The following is a 19,186-nucleotide window of genomic DNA, read 5'->3' on the forward strand; positions in this document are numbered from 1 at the left end:
GCGCCCCCCCCCCCAGCGCCCTGCACCCTCAGTGACCGAAGTGTGAAGTGTGCTGAGGAGCAATGGCGCACAGCTGCAGTGCTGTGCGCTACCTTGGTGAAGACAGGATGTCTTCTGCCGCCGATTTTCCGGACCTCTTCTGTCTTCTGGCTCTGTAAGGGGGCCGGCGGCGCGGCTCTGGGACCCATCCATGGCTGGGCCTGTGATCGTCCCTCTGGAGCTAATGTCCAGTAGCCTAAGAAGCCCAATCCACTCTGCACGCAGGTGAGTTCGCTTCTTCTCCCCTTAGTCCCTCGATGCAGTGAGCCTGTTGCCAGCAGGTCTCACTGAAAATAAAAAACCTAAACTAAAACTTTCACTAAGAAGCTCAGGAGAGCCCCTAGTGTGCACCCTTCTCGTTCGGGCACAGAGATCTAACTGAGGTTTGGAGGAGGGTCATAGGGGGAGGAGCCAGTGCACACCAGATAGTCCTAAAGCTTTCTTTAGATGTGCCCAGTCTCCTGCGGAGCCGCTATTCCCCATGGTCCTTACGGAGTCCCCAGCATCCACTTAGGACGTTAGAGAAAACACTGTATGCTTTTACTGCAAATATAAACAAACCAACAAATAAGCTGCAAGAAAGAGGGTAGTAAAGATGCAGAAATATTGTGGACAACATAATTCAGCCAGTAACAAATCGCATTTAGTTGTTGTTTTATGTTCTCTACAGTGTGTTGTGTATGTACAGCAGAGGTTACGCGGCTTATCAGGAAGGGGTTTTACCTTAATAAATACAGTCAGACAATATGCTCAGAGACTCGATTTTTCTTACAAAAACATTTTATGTCAGGATATTCCCCTAGCATCAGAGGAACTATTAGCACACTAATATATCTTGCCTTGGCCCAGCAAGAGTATCCTCAAAAGACCACTAAAAACTAATTTATTTTTCTAACTGGCTTCACTAAATGACAAGTGTTCGGAAATTTGTGTCACCTCCTTTAAAAAATGGGCACATCTCTTGTTCCCTGCAGCAAATTTGCTGAATAACTGAATGGGTTCCTGCGGAGAAACAGCTTTGGTTTGGGAGGAATGTGAACGGAGTACTTTAGTGTTTAGATATTTTAGGTTTCTACAACAATATTGGACAGTGCAGTCACATAGTGGTGGCAATCGTAATTTAAATGGTATTTTCAGTGATTATTACATTTATGGAACAATGATCAGGCAATTTACGACTATAACCAATAATACCCACATTGTTATGTAACGCGCACTCATTAGAATAGACGTTTATATTCCATCAGCACAGTGTGACATGCAGCAGCAGAGTCATGAATGGACTTGGCTGGGAGCTCAAGAAGCTGTTACAGGAATGAAAGGGACATATACCTGTAGCAAACTGAACCGAACATGTATTACTATATAATATAGACAAAAGGGCTGAAAGCTTTCAGATCCACAATAATCACGTCAATGAACAATTACATGCATCACCTATTTGCATGAGAAACATATAGATTGCCAGACTTTATATATTCAAAATTACTAGATGGGTGCAATACGTTCAATTACCTGACCTGTCTGTGTCGCCTTAAATTCAACTTTAGGCTGTGAGATCTGGTGCATAGCATCAAAGAGGCTCCGAGCACATAGGGCCTGATTCCGATCTGCATGCAATGCCAATGTTCAGTAGAACGCACAAAGTGAAGATTTAAACACAGAGTGATTGACAGGAAGGGGCTGTTTGAGGAAGGTAACAGGAAGTGGTGGCAAAAACGCTGAAGTGTGATTGCTATATTCGGGGTATTCCTGACTTCAGCTGCGATCACGTATGCAGAGAAACACTGTACCAGCGTCACTACTGCAACGACCAGTCTGCATGACCACAGACTCACTTGGGGAGCCAATGTTCCTTGTTTCTGCGTGGATGCTGTATATGTGTACGCAGTTGCTGAGGACTTTGCGATGGCGCTGGAGGCCCTTTCTGTTCTTTTCTGGATGGCAGTTTCACCTGCGACGGCTATCACGTCCGTAGCCTGAAAAATTGCAGCTGTTTAGGCATGTGCGCACAAATCGGAATCAGGCCCATAGTCCAATGCTCAGACCTGTTGGAGGCTCCTTCACGAAAACAGAAAGTCCCATTTCTCCCCATTTCCTGGAGCCATTAAGCCCTTTAAAGGGATAAAAGTCTTTGGGCTTCTTCGTTGCCAAAGCTAAGGAAGGCACCATGACATCCTCACCCTTGGGAACCTAATGGCTTCTTAGGGCTAACGTCTTAAGGGACACTTCTGCCACCAAGATTGTGGGACCCATTCTCCCCAAGGTTAGGCAAGGCTTCCCTACGTCAACTGAATCTTCAGCTCCCACCTCCTCTCATAAGGATGGAGCCCTCAAAGACTTGGGGAAGGGCAGTCTCTGCCAAACCCTTCACTAACATAGACATGACACAAACACATATAACAAAACTGAATGTTATACGAACTGTACATCACGGCTATATCATGTTGTTATTTTTAGATGGCAGCATTAAGTTAGTAATCTTCAGGACAGGTATAACTATTCATAATTATTAATGAGGGTGACCTCATGTACTCGGCAGGGATATTCTGTGCTCCTGGTAAGCTTCCTGTGACACCAAACCCTAGGATGCATTCCAGCTTCTAAACACAACCTGATTTGCTATAAGTAATTATGTGGGCTTAATGGCACAGAAGCTTCATATCACACTAGCTGCTAACTAACAATGCCTTCCTAATAGACTGCATCATATTGAAATAGAGATTGAAGATTAAGGACTTTTTTTTTATATAAAAAGATGGACACTAGTAACTACAAACTGTACATTGGCTTATACTCACCCTGTTCCTTAGAGGAAACAGGCTAAATGCTGGATGGAATAAAGGGGGATATGTATTATATCAGCACGGTTCATGCCGCTGTAGCACTTCCTGCAGGAAGGTACACCGATGATATTTATTAACATCTCGTCTGTGATCCCCGGCTGAGCGCACCAGCTTAGTGCCGATGCGCTGTGTCTCTCTCCCTGGCCGGCTCCACTGGGCATGTGCGGGAACTGGACCCTGTTGAAGAGGATCTGGATTCCTCTTCACCTTTAAAGGCAGCAAACACCACCAACTGACTGGTTAGAGAATTGGTTTTTAACCCTTTAAAATGTGCTATACTGATGCTACATGTTTTCAAAAGGCCATGATAGGTACAGAGAGCTATGCATGTCAAGCTGAGCTATTAGTGATGGGTGGGAGGCGATGACAGTCCATGTGATGTAACCCAATGGAAAGATTACAGGCAAGATATACAGATGTTTCCTCATACATCTTTGCTGCAGTCATGCCACTCCTCCTGGCAAGCCAGGTCACGTGAGAATCTAGCGTCGGAAGTCTTTTTTTGCCCAAAATGTGTCTTAGTCACAACGCAATGCGACAAGGGAGCACAAGGAGATTGTGCTTATTAATTTGATATGACACTTGTATATTGTGTGTGACTGAGTCTCTGAATCTGTACACAAATTGCTACAATGTAGCAGCTGCAGCTTTTACCCAGTATAAGTTCTGTTCTGCTCCGTCCACAGACTCAATATATAAGTGTCAAATAAGAAACTAATCAGTAGAGTCTCCGCGTACGTACTAATCACATTGCGTTACAACTAAGATGCATTTTCGGACAAAAAAATAAGAATTTACTTACCGATAATTCTATTTCTCGTAGTCCGTAGTGGATGCTGGGGACTCCGTAAGGACCATGGGGAATAGCGGCTCCGCAGGAGACTGGGCACAAAAGTAAAGCTTTAGAACTACCTGGTGTGCACTGGCTCCTCCCCCTATGACCCTCCTCCAAGCCTCAGTTAGGATACTGTGCCCGGACGAGCGTACACAATAAGGAAGGATTTTGAATCCCGGGTAAGACTCATACCAGCCACACCAATCACACCATATAACTTGTGATCTAAACCCAGTTAACAGCATGATAACAGAGGAGCCTCTAGAAAAGATGGCTCACTACAGCAATAACCCGATTTTTTTTTTTTTTTTTGGTAACAATAACTATGTACCAGTATTGCAGACAATCCGCACTTGGGATGGGCGCCCAGCATCCACTACGGACTACGAGAAATAGAATTATCGGTAAGTAAATTCTTATTTTCTCTGACGTCCTAGTGGATGCTGGGGACTCCGTAAGGACCATGGGGATTATACCAAAGCTCCCAAACGGGCGGGAGAGTGCGGATGACTCTGCAGCACCAAATGAGAGAACTCCAGGTCCTCCTCAGCCAGGGTATCAAATTTGTAGAATTTTACAAACGTATTTGCTCCTGACCAAGTAGCTGCTCGGCAAAGTTGTAAAGCCGAGACCCCTCGGGCAGCCGCCCAAGATGAGCCCACCTTCCTTGTGGAATGGGCTTTTACAGATTTTGTCTGTGGCAGGCCTGCCACAGAATGTGCAAGCTGAATTGTACTACAAATCCAACGAGCAATAGTCTGCTTAGAAGCAGGAGCACCCAGCTTGTTGGGTGCATACAGAATAAACAACGAGTCAGATTTTCTGACTCCAGCCGTCCTGGAAACCTATATTTCCAGGGCCCTGACAACGTCTAGCAACTTGGAGTCCTCCAAGTCCCTAGTAGCCGCAGGCACCACAATAGGTTGATTCAGGTGAAACGCTGAAAACCACCTTAGGGAGAAACTGAGGACAAGTCCTCAATTCCGCCCTGTCCGAATGGAAAATCAGATGAGGGCTTTTACAGGATAAAGCCGCCAATTCTGACACGCACCTGGCCCAGGCCAGGGCCAACAGCATGACCACTTTCCATGTGAGATATTTTAACTCCACATATTTAAGTGGTTCAAACCAATGTGACTTTTGGAACCCAAAAACTACATTTAGATCCCAAGGTGCCACAGGAGGCACAAAAGGAGGCTGTATATACAGTACCCCTTTCACAAACGTCTGAACTTCAGGGACTGAAGCTAGTTCTTTTTGGAAGAAAATTGACAGGGCCGAAATTTGAACCTTAATGGACCCCCATTTCAGGCCCATAGACACTCCTGTTTGCAGGAAATGTAGGAATCGACCTAGTTGAAAATTCCTCCGTCGGGGCCTTACTGGCCTCGCACCACGCAACATATTTTCGCCAAATGCGGTGATAATGTTTTGCGGTTATATCTTTCCTGGCTTTGATCAGGATAGGAATGACTTCATCCGGAATGCCTTTCTCCTTCAGGATCCGGCGTTCAACCGCCATGCCGTCAAACGCAGTCGCGGTAAGTCTTGGAACAGACAGGGTCCTTGCTGGAGCAGGTCCCTTCTTAGAGGTAGAGGCCACGGATCCTCCGTGAGCATCTCTTGAAGTTCCGGTTACCAAGTCCTTCTTGGCCAATCCGGAGCCCGAATATAGTGCTTACTCCTCTCCATCTTATAATTCTCAGTACCTTGGGTATGAGAGGCAGAGGAGGGAACACATACACTGACTGGTACACCCACTGTGTTACCAGAGCGTCTACAGCTATTGCCGGAGGGTCCCTTGACCCGGCGCAATACTTGTCGAGTTTTATAAACATGTGGAAGACTTCTGGGTGAAGTCCCCACTTGCTGACAGTGCTATCACATGATTTTCCGCCCAGCGAAGAATCCTTGCAGCTTCTGCCATTGCCCTCCTGCTTCTTGTGTCACCCAGTCTGTTTACGTGGGTGACTGCCGTGATGTTGTCCGAATGGATCAACTCCGGGTGACCTTGAAGCAGAGGTCTTGCTGAGCTTAGAGCATTGTAAATGGCCCTTAGCTTCAGGATATTTATGTGAAGTGATGTCTCCAGGCTTGACCATAAGCTCTGGAAATTCCTTCCCTGTGTGACTGCTCCCCAGCCTCGCAGGCTGGCATCCGTGGTCACCAGGACCCAGTCCTGAATGTCGAATCTGCGGCCCTCTAGAAGATGAGCACTCTGCAACCACCACAGGAGAGACACCCTTGTGCTTGGTGACAGGGTTATCCGCTGATGCATCTGAAGATGCGACCCGGACCATTTGTCCAGCAGGTCCCACTGGAAAGTTCTTGCGTGGAATCTGCCGAATGGGATTGCTTCGTAGGAAGCCACCATTTTTCCCAGAACCCTTTCATTGATGTACTGAGACTTGGCTCGGTTATAGGAGGTTCCCGACTAGCTCGGATAACTCCCTGACTTTCTCCTCCGGGAGAAACACCTTTTTCTGGACTGTGTCCAGGATCATCCCTAGGAACAGACGACGAGTCGTCGGAATCAGCTGCGATTTTGGAATATTGAGAATCCAATCGTGCTGCCACAACACTACCTGAGATAGTGCTACACCGACCTCCAACTGTTCCCTGGATCTTACCCTTATCAGGGAATCGTCCAAGTAAGGGATAACTAAAATTCCCTTCCTTCGAAGGAGTATCATCATTTCGGCCATTACCTTGGTAAAGACCCGGGGTGCCGTGGACCATCCATACGTCAGCGTCTGAAACTGATAGTGACAGTTCTGTACCATAAACCTGAGGTACCCTTGGTGAGAAGGGTAAATTGGGACATGAAGGTAAGCATCCTTGATGTCCCCAGACATCATGTAGTCCCCTTCTTCCAGGTTCGCAATCACTGCTCTGAGTGACTCAATCTTGAATTTGAACCTCCGTATGTAAGTGTTCAAGATTTTAGATTTAGAATCGGCTCACCGAGCCGTCCGGCTTCGGTACCACAACAGTGTGGAATAATACCCCGTTCCCTGTTGCACGAGGGGTACCTTGATTATCACCTGCTGGGAATACAGCTTGTGAATGGCTTCCAAAACTGCCTCCCTGTCAGAAGGAGACATCGGTAAAGCCGACTTTAGGAAACGGCGAGGGGGAGACGTCTCGAATTCCAATTTGTACCCCTGAGATATCACCTGAAGGATCCAGGGGTCTACTGCGCGCTGAAATTCATTGAGACGGGCCCCCACCGTGCCCGATTCTGCTTGTAAAGCCCCAGCGTCATACTGAGGGCTTGGCAGAGGCGGGAGAGGGCTTCTGTTCCTGGGAACTGGCTGATTTCTGCAGCCTTTTTCCTCTCCCTCTGTCACGGGGCAGAAATGAGGAACCTTTTGCCCGCTTGCCCACGAAAAGACTGCGCCTGATAATACGGCGTCTTCTTATGTTGAGAGGCGACCTGGGGTACAAACGTGGATTTCCCTCCAAATGCCGTTTGGAATCCGCATCACCTGACCACTGTCGTGTCCATAACCCTCTACTGGCAGAAATGGACAACGCACTTAGACTTGATGCCAGTCGGCAAATATTCCGCTGTGCATCACGCATATATAGAAATGCATCTTTTTAAATGCTCTATAGGCAATAATATACTGTCCCTATCTAGGGTATCAATATTTTCAGTCAGGGAATCCGACCACGCCAACCCAGCACTGCACATCCAGGCTGAGGCGATTGCTGGTCGCAGTATAACACCAGTATGTGTGTAAATACATTTTAGGATACCCTCCTGCTTTCTATCAGCAGGATCCTTAAGGGCGGCCATCTCAGGAGAGGGTAGAGCCCTTGTTCTTACAAGCGTGTGAGCGCTTTATCCACCCTAGGGGGTGTTTCCCAACGCACCCTAACCTCTGGCGGGAAAGGATATAATGCCAATAACATTTTAGAAATTATCAGTTGTTATCGGGGGAAAACCACGCATCATCACACACCTCATTTAATTTCTCAGATTCAGGAAAACTACAGGTAGTTTTTCCTCACCGAACATAATACCCCTTTTTGGTGGTACTCGTATTATCAGAAATGTGTAAAACATTTTTCATTGCCTCAATCATGTAACGTGTGGCCCTACTGGAAGTCACATTTGTCTCTTCACCGTCGACACTGGAGTCCGTATCCGTGTCGGCGTCTATATCTGCCATCTGAGGTAACGGGCGCTTTAGAGCCCCTGACGGCCTATGAGACGTCTGGACAGGCACAAGCTGAGTAGCCGGCTGTCTCATGTCAACCACTGTCTTTTATACAGAGCTGACACTGTCACGTAATTCCTTCCAACAGTTCATCCACTCAGGTGTCGACCCCCTAGGGGGTGACATCACTATTACAGGCAATCTGCTCCGTCTCCACATCATTTTTCTCCTCATACATGTCGACACAAACGTACCGACACACAGCACACACACAGGGAATGCTCTGATAGAGGACAGGACCCCACTAGCCCTTTGGGGAGACAGAGGGAGAGTTTGCCAGCACACACCAGAGCGCTATATATATACAGGGATAACCTTATATAAGTGTTTTTCCCCTTATAGCTGCTGTATTTTTAATACTGCGCGTAATTAGTGCCCCCCTCTCTTTTTTAACCCTTTCTGTAGTGTAGTGACTGCAGGGGAGAGCCAGGGAGCTTCCCTCCAACGGAGCTGTGAGGGAAAATGGCGCCAGTGTGCTGAGGAGATAAGGCCGCCGAGAAGGGGGCGGAGCCTATCTCCCGTTTTTCTGTGTATTCTGGCAGGGGTTAAATTCATCCATATAGCCCAGGAGCTATATGTGATGCATTTTTTGCCATCCAAGGTGTTTTTATTGCGTCTCAGGGCGCCCCCCCCCAGCGCCCTGCACCCTCAGTGACCGGAGTGTGAAGTGTGCTGAGAGCACTGGCGCACAGCTGCGGTGCTGTGCGCTACCTTGTTGAAGACAGGACGTCTTCTGCCGCCGATTTTCCGGACCTCTTCTGTCTTCTGGCTCTGTAAGGGGGCCGGCGGCGCGGCTCTGGGACCTATCCATGGCTGGGCCTGTGATCGGTCCCTCTGGAGCTAATGTCCAGTAGCCTAAGAAGCCCAATCCACTCTGCACGCAGGTGAGTTCGCTTCTTCTCCCCTTAGTCCCTCGATGCAGTGAGCCTGTTGCCAGCAGGTCTCACTGAACATAAAAAACCTAAAACTAAACTTTTCACTAAGCAGCTCAGGAGAGCCACCTAGTGTGCACCCTTCTCGTTCGGGCACAAAAATCTAACTGAGGCTTGGAGGAGGGTCATAGGGGGAGGAGCCAGTGCACACCAGGTAGTTCTAAAGCTTTACTTTTGTGCCCAGTCTCCTGCGGAGCCGCTATTCCCCATGGTCCTTACGGAGTCCCCAGCATCCACTAGGACAGCGGTGGCCAACCTGTGGCTCTTGAGCCACATGTGGCTCTTTCTTTACTCAAATGTGGCTCCCAACACTCAAAGTCATGTGACCACAACAGATACAGAAACCGCTGCACTCCAGCCAGACACGCAGCGACACTACAGGGACTGAAAACTGAGGGAGCCAAATACTATAGGTGAGACATCCACCGGCAAATAGAGGACACATAAGGGGCTGCTGCAATCACGGGCTTGGCAACCTTTAGCCTGGGGGGCAGACTCAAGCAAACGGCCCCATTTTTTATAGGAAATCTGCAGTCAAGTGGCCCTGGAACACTTATATTGCACTGGCCCAGGGGTCAGATGGCACCTTGCCCCCCCTCCCTTCCCAGCCAGCCCATGGGCACAAGTTGGGGGGACTGCAGTGAAATATGAGGGTGGGTTGGAGTGACACAAGTCGGGGCTGGCTGGAGTGACACAGGAGTGTTCTGGCAGGAGAGACACAATGGGGGAGCTGACTAGTGACATACTGTAGGAGGGTGCTGGTTGGAGTGATATATGTTGGAGCTGGTTGGAGTGACACATGGGGGAGCTGAAGTGTATTATGTGAATCTGGCTTTTTCAATATATTTTATATGGATTTGTTTTTTTCAATTATTTTATGTGAAAGTGACTATTTCAATGTATTTTATGTTGGATCGGGCTTTAAAACGTATCTTATGCTGGATCTGTCTTTTTCAATGTATTTTATAACAGGGGTGTGTCCTAGCTGGCATAAAGCCACACCCCATTTTTGCACACGCGCCTTTGGCTCAATGTCGGCTCTTTGACGTACCTAACAAGATTTTTTGGCTCTTTGTCTCTGCCTGGTTGGCCACCCCTGCACTAGGACGTCAGAGAAAAAGACATCCGATGTTAGAGTTGCACGGGACCTGGCGCCTCACCTCGCGCTGCCTGCCATATTGAGGCTAGACGCATCTGTACTGTTAAAAACCAATGGAACAAATACAAGAGTGCCTATAGACTTTAAAAGAATTAAAATAAACTCACCAACATCCATTGCGGTTTCCATGAAGCTTTTCTGCCTTGATGCAAACTCAGCAAGCAGCTTTTGTTGTCTCTCTCTGGCTTTCTGACGTCTGTTACAAAGAATAAAACATATACTGTATCTGAAGTTTAATTGGATATATACATATGCATTTAACTATAGTATAAAATATATATACATACATATATATATATATATATATATATATAGAAACGTAAACCGAACAGTCAGACAGACCAGGCAGTATGAGAAATCGTGTTCTTTAATCATATAAAATATAAACAGGTATGGAACCGATCATTCAGCCTGCTTGAGACCGTAGTTTTTACAGATAAGAATTGTTTTTCAGTAACTGGAAGCATCACTCCAGCTCCCAGCATTCCTGCCCTCGCATGTGGCTAGCGGTGCTTCTCACAGTGACTGTACAGGGAACTTGGTCAGCCTGTCTATATGCATGACATGATCACCAGGCACTAGCAATTATTTACATGTTATCTTTCTGGATAGCAGGACTCCGGATAAGGAATCTCATTCCTGTATTTATATTCGTCTCATATACAGTTCACTTGAATAAAATGCATTACTTTTACCAATATCCACCTCTCACGTGTATAGATTAGAGCCTTATGTGTCCCTTTATTTACTAAAGATTCACCAGATTCCATTTCTTTACCAAAATAATTTAATACTCTGGGTTCTTCATTTCGGAAAATGATTTTCCACTTTGCTCTAGCTCTGCTTTTGTTGATGGATTTTCATTAAGCGTGTAGGAAAAGGACATTACTTTGCAAATGTTGGTCATATAAATCGCTGAAGGAGCTACAGCTATTTCACAAACATCTAAGCTACAGAGCCTAAAACAAAATAGAAATATATAATACATATCACAAATGGGTGAGGTTTTGCATGGCATATGGTTTATGATCTGGCATTGTCCCACAATAGGAGAGCAAAGGTGGAGTGGGATATACATTACTGTACACTAATGTACAATATTTAGTAAATTAAAAGGCACTACAAGTATAAAAATGCATGGAATAAATCAAATAAATACATCGGTTCAAAGACTCCAATTTTTACTGTTTAACATAATCCAGTTGTACTGTAGCAGCTTGTAGCAGCAATGAAACATTTGCAATCATAAAAAGGAAAATCAATATTGTATCATTTCCACTTAATCTTAATATAATGGTGTGTATTAATTAGCAATATGTTCTATTATTTGTTGTAAATTACACTATGTTTAGAGGGATATTACAAATATAAAACTTAATTTTATGTTGCACAAGACTGGTAAACAAACTGTACCTTTGTTATATACATAAAACGTGATTAACACAATATAAATTAACAATGTAATCAACTAATGCACTTGTCTAGTACAGAATGAATTAAAGGTAGCTGAAAGAGTTTAAAGGGCAATGGATGCTGGCTTAAAAGGAACACGTAAAAGGATTATCAGCTACTGAAAACCACTACTAGCCAAGACGCTGCTCCACACAGGCTTAAGAGAAAAGTATTCACATTCCATAGGGCAGCAGGGCACAGATTAATTCTCCTCAACATGCTTCCTGCTATTCTACAAGAGGGAGGAACATTGCAACAAGTAGAAAGGTACCCAGAAAAGCAACCCCCCCTCCCTCCCAAATAGAACCCCAAGAAGCAAACGACATTTCAAAATAGACTGCTGCAGGGTTTGTGGATCTGTACCCTCATTGGCTATGGATCAGTGGGTCAAGACCAAAAAGACATGTACCAAAGAGGGAACCTCAGCAGGGCAAGAACATACATTTCTGGGTTATGTTAGAGACATGTAGGTGTCCCAAACACTAGTCACTGGGCCTTAAAAATGTAAGCTTCTAATTTTCCCATTGAGTACACATGCTCTCTCACTGTACATAGCAGTCAGCTGTCAGAAATGCAACAATTACTTCCATTAGCAGACATCTAAAATTAGCCTCAACATAAACCTACATACTAACATGCATACCCCCATACCCAGTTATTTATTTACCACCAAAAGCATCCTTAACCCTCGTGTGTAAATTGTATTTCCTTTAGCAGTCACCCCATTTATTGATTTCTAACCATTCAATTTCATTCTTCACCAGCCTCACTCCTGCCATTCCCTCCTTTACTGTTCCCCCCACTTTCCTACTTACAAATCCTATTTAAGTTGCAAGCAGAGAGGGGGATGCCCGGGTATCTGACACAATGCTGACTGCCCAAGTCAATTTATGGTAGCGTCTAGTTTCCCTTCGTGGAAAGGACCTTTTCCACATTATCAGAGCGCTCAGCCAATGTACCAGCCAAGGATAACTAACCCCTTCTCTACCCTCTGATTGTATTCGCGGTAAAATGAGGTAGGAAAGAATTACAGGGGAAGGGGAGAATAGAGCAACAACCCAAAAGAAGGGGGACATTTAATTTTGCCAGGAAATTTCTGGGAGTAAAAGGTTTTCTCTTGCAATGTAAAGTAATTGACCTGAAATTGCTATGTGGCAGGATGTTATTTTGTGCTCCTCTTTAGTCATGTAAGGCTTAAGGTGTGTACACACGGTAAGATATTTTCTTCCGATTCTGACTATATAGTCAGAATCGGAAGAAAAGATAGTGCAGATCGCAAGGTGACAGTCACCTTGCGATCCCGATCCGATGCCCTTGCGCGGCCCCGCGCGGTCGGCATCGGCAGAAAAAATAGGCTGTGCAGGCAAGTCAATCCTGGCTATCTCTATAGAAGAGATAGTCAGGATTGACATCGCACATAGCCAGCATCGCAAGCACACTCATTATGTGCTTGCGATACTGGCTAAGTGCCGACCCGGCCCCCTGTCGCACGGTGAGAATCGGATAAGTCCGAATCTCACCGTGTGTATGCACCCTTAGTCAGGATCAGATTAACAATGAGGCAGAGGAGCTACAGCTCCACATAGGGTTACCGCCTCATCCCTTTAATTCTGGACACACATTAATTACACAGGTTCTGGGGCTGATTAAAACCAGGTGAAATGGAGTCTTGAAGTCAGCCAGCCACAGAACCTGTGTAATTAAATGTGTCCAGAATTAAAGGGATGAGGCGGTAAACCTAGCTCCACATCTCCACATAAAAATAGGTCCATCATCATCATTACAGTATGATGATAACAAGCCGCCTGGCAGGCCACACAATTGGCCATAAACCATGAGTACTTCTAGTTTTCTCACAAAAATCTGCAATTTTTCTATTTTTATGTATTTTGTGAGTGGGTGACAGTGTAGGGATGTACACACCCACAATTCACTGACCACACCCACACAGCACTGGTCAGAGCTCCTCCCCTTCTTAGTATAGGCCAGTGAAACATTTTCAGCCCCAGGCCCATGCAGCTCTTCTTCCAGCCCTGACAGTGCCAGCTCACCTCACCACTGCATCCATGGCTGCTGCATACAGTATCTCCACAGTGAGCAGAGTCAGAGGAGCAATCACTGCCCACAGATTACAGGTAGAAAGGGAGGAGTCAGGGGAGTGTGCAGGGACCAATAGGCAGATTATTGGTGGAAGATTGCTGAGATCTGTAAACACTCTCATGCACTGTAGCTACACACAGACACAGAAGCAGAAATCAGCCACAGCAGTAAGCATAATTCTCATAGACATTGGTGTATAATAGATTAGCGATTACAGTTCAGGAAGTATATAGTATAGGCGCTGGCACTGTCTAGGTGACCTGTGTGGGGAGTAGGAAAGGTATTTTGTATCTCTCTGGCTAATCTGCAATGCATGTGAACAGTCCAAGCTTCCAGCAATGTTAGGGTACAGTCTGTATTCCTTTTCCTTTCCTCCTTCCTTCCCTTTCCTCCTTCCTTCCATCCATGATAAAAGATATTGGCATACTAATGGCGCAGAACTGTGCCCTCAGGTTGCAGAGCCCATGCATAAATCAGCATGAGCCGCCCCTGTACTTTTGGCTAGAGATGAGCGGCTCTACTTTTGGCACATGAAAAGTGACACTAGGGCAGGCATGTCCAAAGTGCGGCCCTCCAGCTGTTGGGAAACTACATATTCCAGCATGCCCTGACACAGTTTTGCTGTCAGAGAATGCTAAAGCTGTGTCAGGGCATGTGGGGATGTGTAATTTCTCAACAGTCTGACGAAAAGACGGCAGTTTTCGACTTTTTAAGGTCGAATCCTGATTCAACCTATTCAAAGCTATTCGATTTGTCGAAAAGCACATGGATCGGCGGAATAGCTGCCGATCCACGTGTTAATGTCGAAAACGGGGCCAAATCCGACAGGTTTTGGCCTTGTCGAGGCATTCGACTTGTCGAAAAGCACGTGGATCGGCGGAATAGCTGCCGATCCACGTGTTACTGTCGAAAACGGGGCCAAATCCGACAGGTTTTGGACCCGTTTTTGACCATCTCAATCCGACATCAAAATGATGTCGTAATGAGATGGACCCAGAGGAGGCGAGGGGGGGGGGGGGGGGGGGGAGGAGAAGCCGCAGGGAGACGGGGGGACAGCCGGCGGGCATAAAGGGAGATCAGCGCTACAGTAGCGCTGCAGCTGGATGTAACTCCCCCGCATGACCTGACGGCAGTTTCCACCCTGGCTCCAGGGAAGCTGCCGTGAGGTCGGGAGGGTGAGTGACATGCTGCTGCAGCGCTACTCCGTAGCGCTGTTCTCCTCTGGCTGCTGCCGGCTGTCCCACCGCGGCTCGCCCCCCCTCTCCTCCTCTGGGTCCCATCTAAATTCGACTTGAAAAAGTCGAATTTTAGATGGGATTGAATAGGGGTTGTCGGATCCATTCCGACAAATACATGTCGGAATGGATCCGACTTTAATTGAATATACCCCCTTAGAGTCAATTGACTATTCACTGGACTAATTTAACATTAATTTAGCAAACAAAAGTCCATGATAAACAATTTCTTCAACCTGGAAAAGTGCACTCCTAATGAGTACATATAAGTAAGTGGCCTAATTAACCTCATCACTCCACAAAAGGGTCATAACTAGAGCAGGGAGAATATACTTTTAGTTATTAGTATTTAATTGTTTTCATGTTTTGTTTTCAATATCCAGCTGAGGTTACACCCAGTTTGTATAAGCTCCACCCGCCAAGGTCAGTTTTTTGTTTTTATTTTGTCAGGAAACCAAATGCATCTGGGAAGCCAGTTTTGAGGTCCACCCCTTGTGACTTGACTCGGGGGCCACCCTTTCAGGCGTGCTAGGGCTTACCGCCCTTCCCAGTCTGAGGCATGCTAATGCTACATGCACTCCCGAGCAGCATTCCGGGCGGGGTGGTAGCTGGGCGTTAGGCAGAACAGGCCTATTTACCCTTGGACGATTGCCCCTTGGCCTTACCCTGCGGGCGAAAAGAACGAAAAGTAGATGCTCACGGCCTAGGGGCTGCTGCAGAAGGTAGAATGGCAGTCTTGGAAGCTGCCAATGTAGCCACAATATTGTCCAATTCTGGACCAAACAGCACTTTGTTGGAAAAGGGGAGCATGCAAAAGTCTTCTTGGAATCTGCATTGGCACTCCAGGTATGAAGCCAGAGAGCTCGTCTGGCAGCGACTGCTGATGCCGAAACTTTAGAAATGAGGATGCCAGAGTCAATGGCGGCCTCGCCCAGGTAAGTGCTCGCCTCTCAGATATTGTCGACGAAAGACAGTAAGTCAGACCTGTGAGACCCAGAGCTAAGGCCATCCTCTAGGGCACAGGTTCTCAAACTCGGTCCTCAGGACCCCACACAGTGCATGTTTTGCAGGTCTCCTCACAGAATCACAAGTGAAATCATTTGCTCCACCTGTGGACCTTTTAAAATGTGTCAGTGAATAATGAATACACCTGTGCACTTGCTGGGTTACCTGCAAAACATGCACTGTGTGGGGTCCTGAGGACCGAGTTTGAGAACCACTGCTCTAGGGAATCCACCCAAAGGCCTATGGTCCTAGCGACCCACACAGACGCAAGGGATGGGCGAATTACCACACCTGCATTAGAAAAAATAATCTTCAGAAAATTTTCCATCTTCCTAACCGGTGGATCCTTAAGGGAGGCAGTGTTCGGCATAGGAAGGGTAATAGACTTAACTAAAAGCACGGATCTAACTGCCCTAATTAGGGCTTCAACATCTACCTGTGGTTGGAACTCTTCCGCACAGAGGAGGTTTCCACATCTGAAGAGATCGAGACGTTGTCCTCGCAGTCTACGAAACCGAGTCGGAGTCGCAACAGAGCGAGGTGTGGAACCGTTCCATCTGGTGTTTCTGTGCTTAGATGGCTTTTCCAAGCAGACACCTGCGCTAACCGCTGAACAATCTGTGAGAAGGACTGAACCCATGGAGGATCTATGGCAGTGGACTATGCGTTTCCATGAGCAGACAAAATAATAGTCGACTGACTCATACCTGTACTTACAGCAGCAGGGGGAGAAAGCCTGGGATTTGCAAGATGGCTCACTAGCTGTTACATTACCTCGCTTGAGAACGCCCATGCCGGTTCCTGAGAGGAAACAGTGGCCAAAGGAACATACTTTGACACCTGACGCATAGGCCATCATGGTCGGGCAACTGAAGAGACAGCGCTTCAGCGCATCTATTGCATTTGCGCAGCAGAGCAGTACTCCACTTTCTGGGTGCCTTATTTTTGGAAGACATTTTAAGTATTCCAAGTAAACGTCCCCAGTTTATATGTAAACAGCTGTGCTCAATTTTAAGGGGGAGCTCTGAATTTACAAGCACCACAAATATAAAATAGGATTTTAATACCTACCGGTAAATCCTTTTCTCTAAGTCCGTAGAGCAGGGCTGGCCAAACATGTCCTCGAGATCTACCAACAGTGCATGTTTTCCAGGCCTCCTGGAGATCTGTAGAATTGTCAGTTAGGAATGAATGCAGCACATCTTAATTAGTAATGACTACACCTGTGCACCACCTAGGTAGTCTGGAAAATGTGAACTGTTGGTAGATCTCGAGGACCGGTTTGGCCAGCCCTGCCGTAGAGGATGCTGGGGACACCATTAGAACCATGGGGTATAGACGGGATCCGCAGGAGACATGGGCACTTTAAGACTTTCAAAAGGGGTGTGAACTGGCTCCTCTCTCTATGCCCCTCCTCCAGACTCCAGTTATAGGAACTGTGCCCAGGAGTACGGACATATTTCGAGGAAAGGATTTATTGTTAAACTAAGGTGATATTCATACCAGCACACACCTCAAGCATACCGCACAACGTGGCATTCAACAGAATACAAGCCAACGGCATGAACGATTTCAGCAACAGGCTGACAACAACTTAACACAACATGCGTGTAACACAATTTAATAACTGCAGAAACAGTACGCACTGGGACGGGCGCCCAGCATCCTCTATGGACTTAGAGAAAAGGATTTACCGGTAGGTATTAAAACCCTATTTTCTCATACGTCCTAGAGGATGCTGGGGACACCATTAGAACCATGGGGTTATACCAAAGCTCTAGAACGGGCGGGAGAGTGCGGATTACTCTGCAGCACCGATTGACCAAACTTGAGGTCGTCATCGTCCAGGGTATCAAACTTGTAAAACTTCGCAAAAGTGTTTGAACCCGACCAAGTAGCAGCTCGGAAAAGTTGCAATGCCGAGACCCCCCGGGCAGCCGCCCAGGACGAGCCCACCTTTCTAGTAGAATGGGCCTTCACCGATTTCGGCAACAGCAATCCAGCCGTGAAATGAGCATGCTGAATCGTGTTACATATCCAGCGTGCAATGGTCTGTTTGGAAGCAGGACACCCAATCTTGATGGGAGCATGCAGGACAAACAGAGCCTCAGTTTTCCTAACCTGAGCCGTTCTGGCGACATAGATTTTCAGAGCTCTGACCACATCCAGACTTTGACTCAACTAAAGCGTCAGTAGCCACTGGCACCACAATAGGTTGGTTCATGTGGAAAGAAGAAAGCACTTTCGGCAGAAAATGCTGACGAGTCCTCAACTCTGCTCTATCCTCATGAAAGATTAAATAAGGACTCTTGTGAGACAAGGCCGCTAACTCAGACACCCGCCTTGCGGATGCCAAAGCCAACAGGATGACCACTTTCCAAGTGAGGAACTTCAACTCCACCTTCTGTAAAGGTTCGAACCAATGTGATTGAAGGGACTGCAACACCACGTTAAGATCCCATGGTGCCACTGGGGGCACAAATGGAGGCTGGATGTGCAACACACCTTTCACAAAGGTCTGAACTTCTGGAAGAGAGGCCAATTGTTTTTGAAAGAAAACCGATAAGGCTGAAATCTGCACCTTAATTGAGCCCAACTTTAGGCCCGCCTCCAAACCTGCTTGTAGAAAATGGAGAAAACGTCCTAGCTGAAACTCTTCCGCAGGAGCCTTCTTGGATTCACACCAAGACACATATTTTCTCCAAATGCGGTGGTAATGTCTAGACGTTACTCCTTTCCTGGCCTGAAGAAGTGTGGGAATGACTTCACTGGGAATACCTTTTCTGGCTAGGATTTGGCGTTCAACCGCCATGCCGTCAAACGCAGCCACGGTAAGTCTTGGTATATGCACGGCCCCTGCTGTAACAGGTCCTCGCGTAGAGGAAGAGGCCAGGGATCTCCTATGAGTAATTCCTGAAGATCTGGATACCAAGCCCTCCTTGGCCAGTCCGGGACAATAAGGATCGCTTGAACCTTTGTTCTTCTTATGATCTTTAGAACTTTTGGAATGAGAGGCAGTGGAGGGAATACATACACCGACGGAAACACCCATGGTGTCACCATTGCATCCACTGCCATTGCTTGAGGGTCCCTCGACCTGGAACAATATCTCTGAAGCTTCTTGTTGATACGAGACGCCATCATGTCTATTTCAGGAATTCCCCAATGACTTGTCACTTCTGTGAATACCTCCTGATGGAGGCTCCACTCTCCTGGATGGAGATCGTGTCTGCTGAGAAAATCTGCTTCCCAGTTGTCCACTCCTGGAATGAAGATCGCAGACAGTGCGCTTGTATGCTTTTCCGCCCAGCGGAGAACCTTTGTGACTACTGCCATTGCCGCTCTGCTTTTAGTTCA

The 19,186-nt window shown here is 46.8% G+C and overlaps 1 protein-coding gene across 1 annotated transcript in view; it reads right to left on the reverse strand.

Moving 5' to 3' along the window:
• UBR3 (ubiquitin protein ligase E3 component n-recognin 3) overlaps positions 1–19,186 on the reverse strand; it is a 406,648-nt gene that overhangs the window by 195,585 nt on the left and 191,877 nt on the right. The window contains exon 24 of the mRNA XM_063933505.1: positions 10,145–10,233. Coding sequence (XP_063789575.1) covers positions 10,145–10,233 — 89 coding nt within the window. The remainder of the gene's footprint in view (positions 1–10,144; positions 10,234–19,186) is intronic.

The sequence above is a fragment of the Pseudophryne corroboree genome, chromosome 7 (assembly GCF_028390025.1).
Source record: "Pseudophryne corroboree isolate aPseCor3 chromosome 7, aPseCor3.hap2, whole genome shotgun sequence".
Lineage (NCBI taxonomy): Eukaryota > Metazoa > Chordata > Amphibia > Anura > Myobatrachidae > Pseudophryne > Pseudophryne corroboree.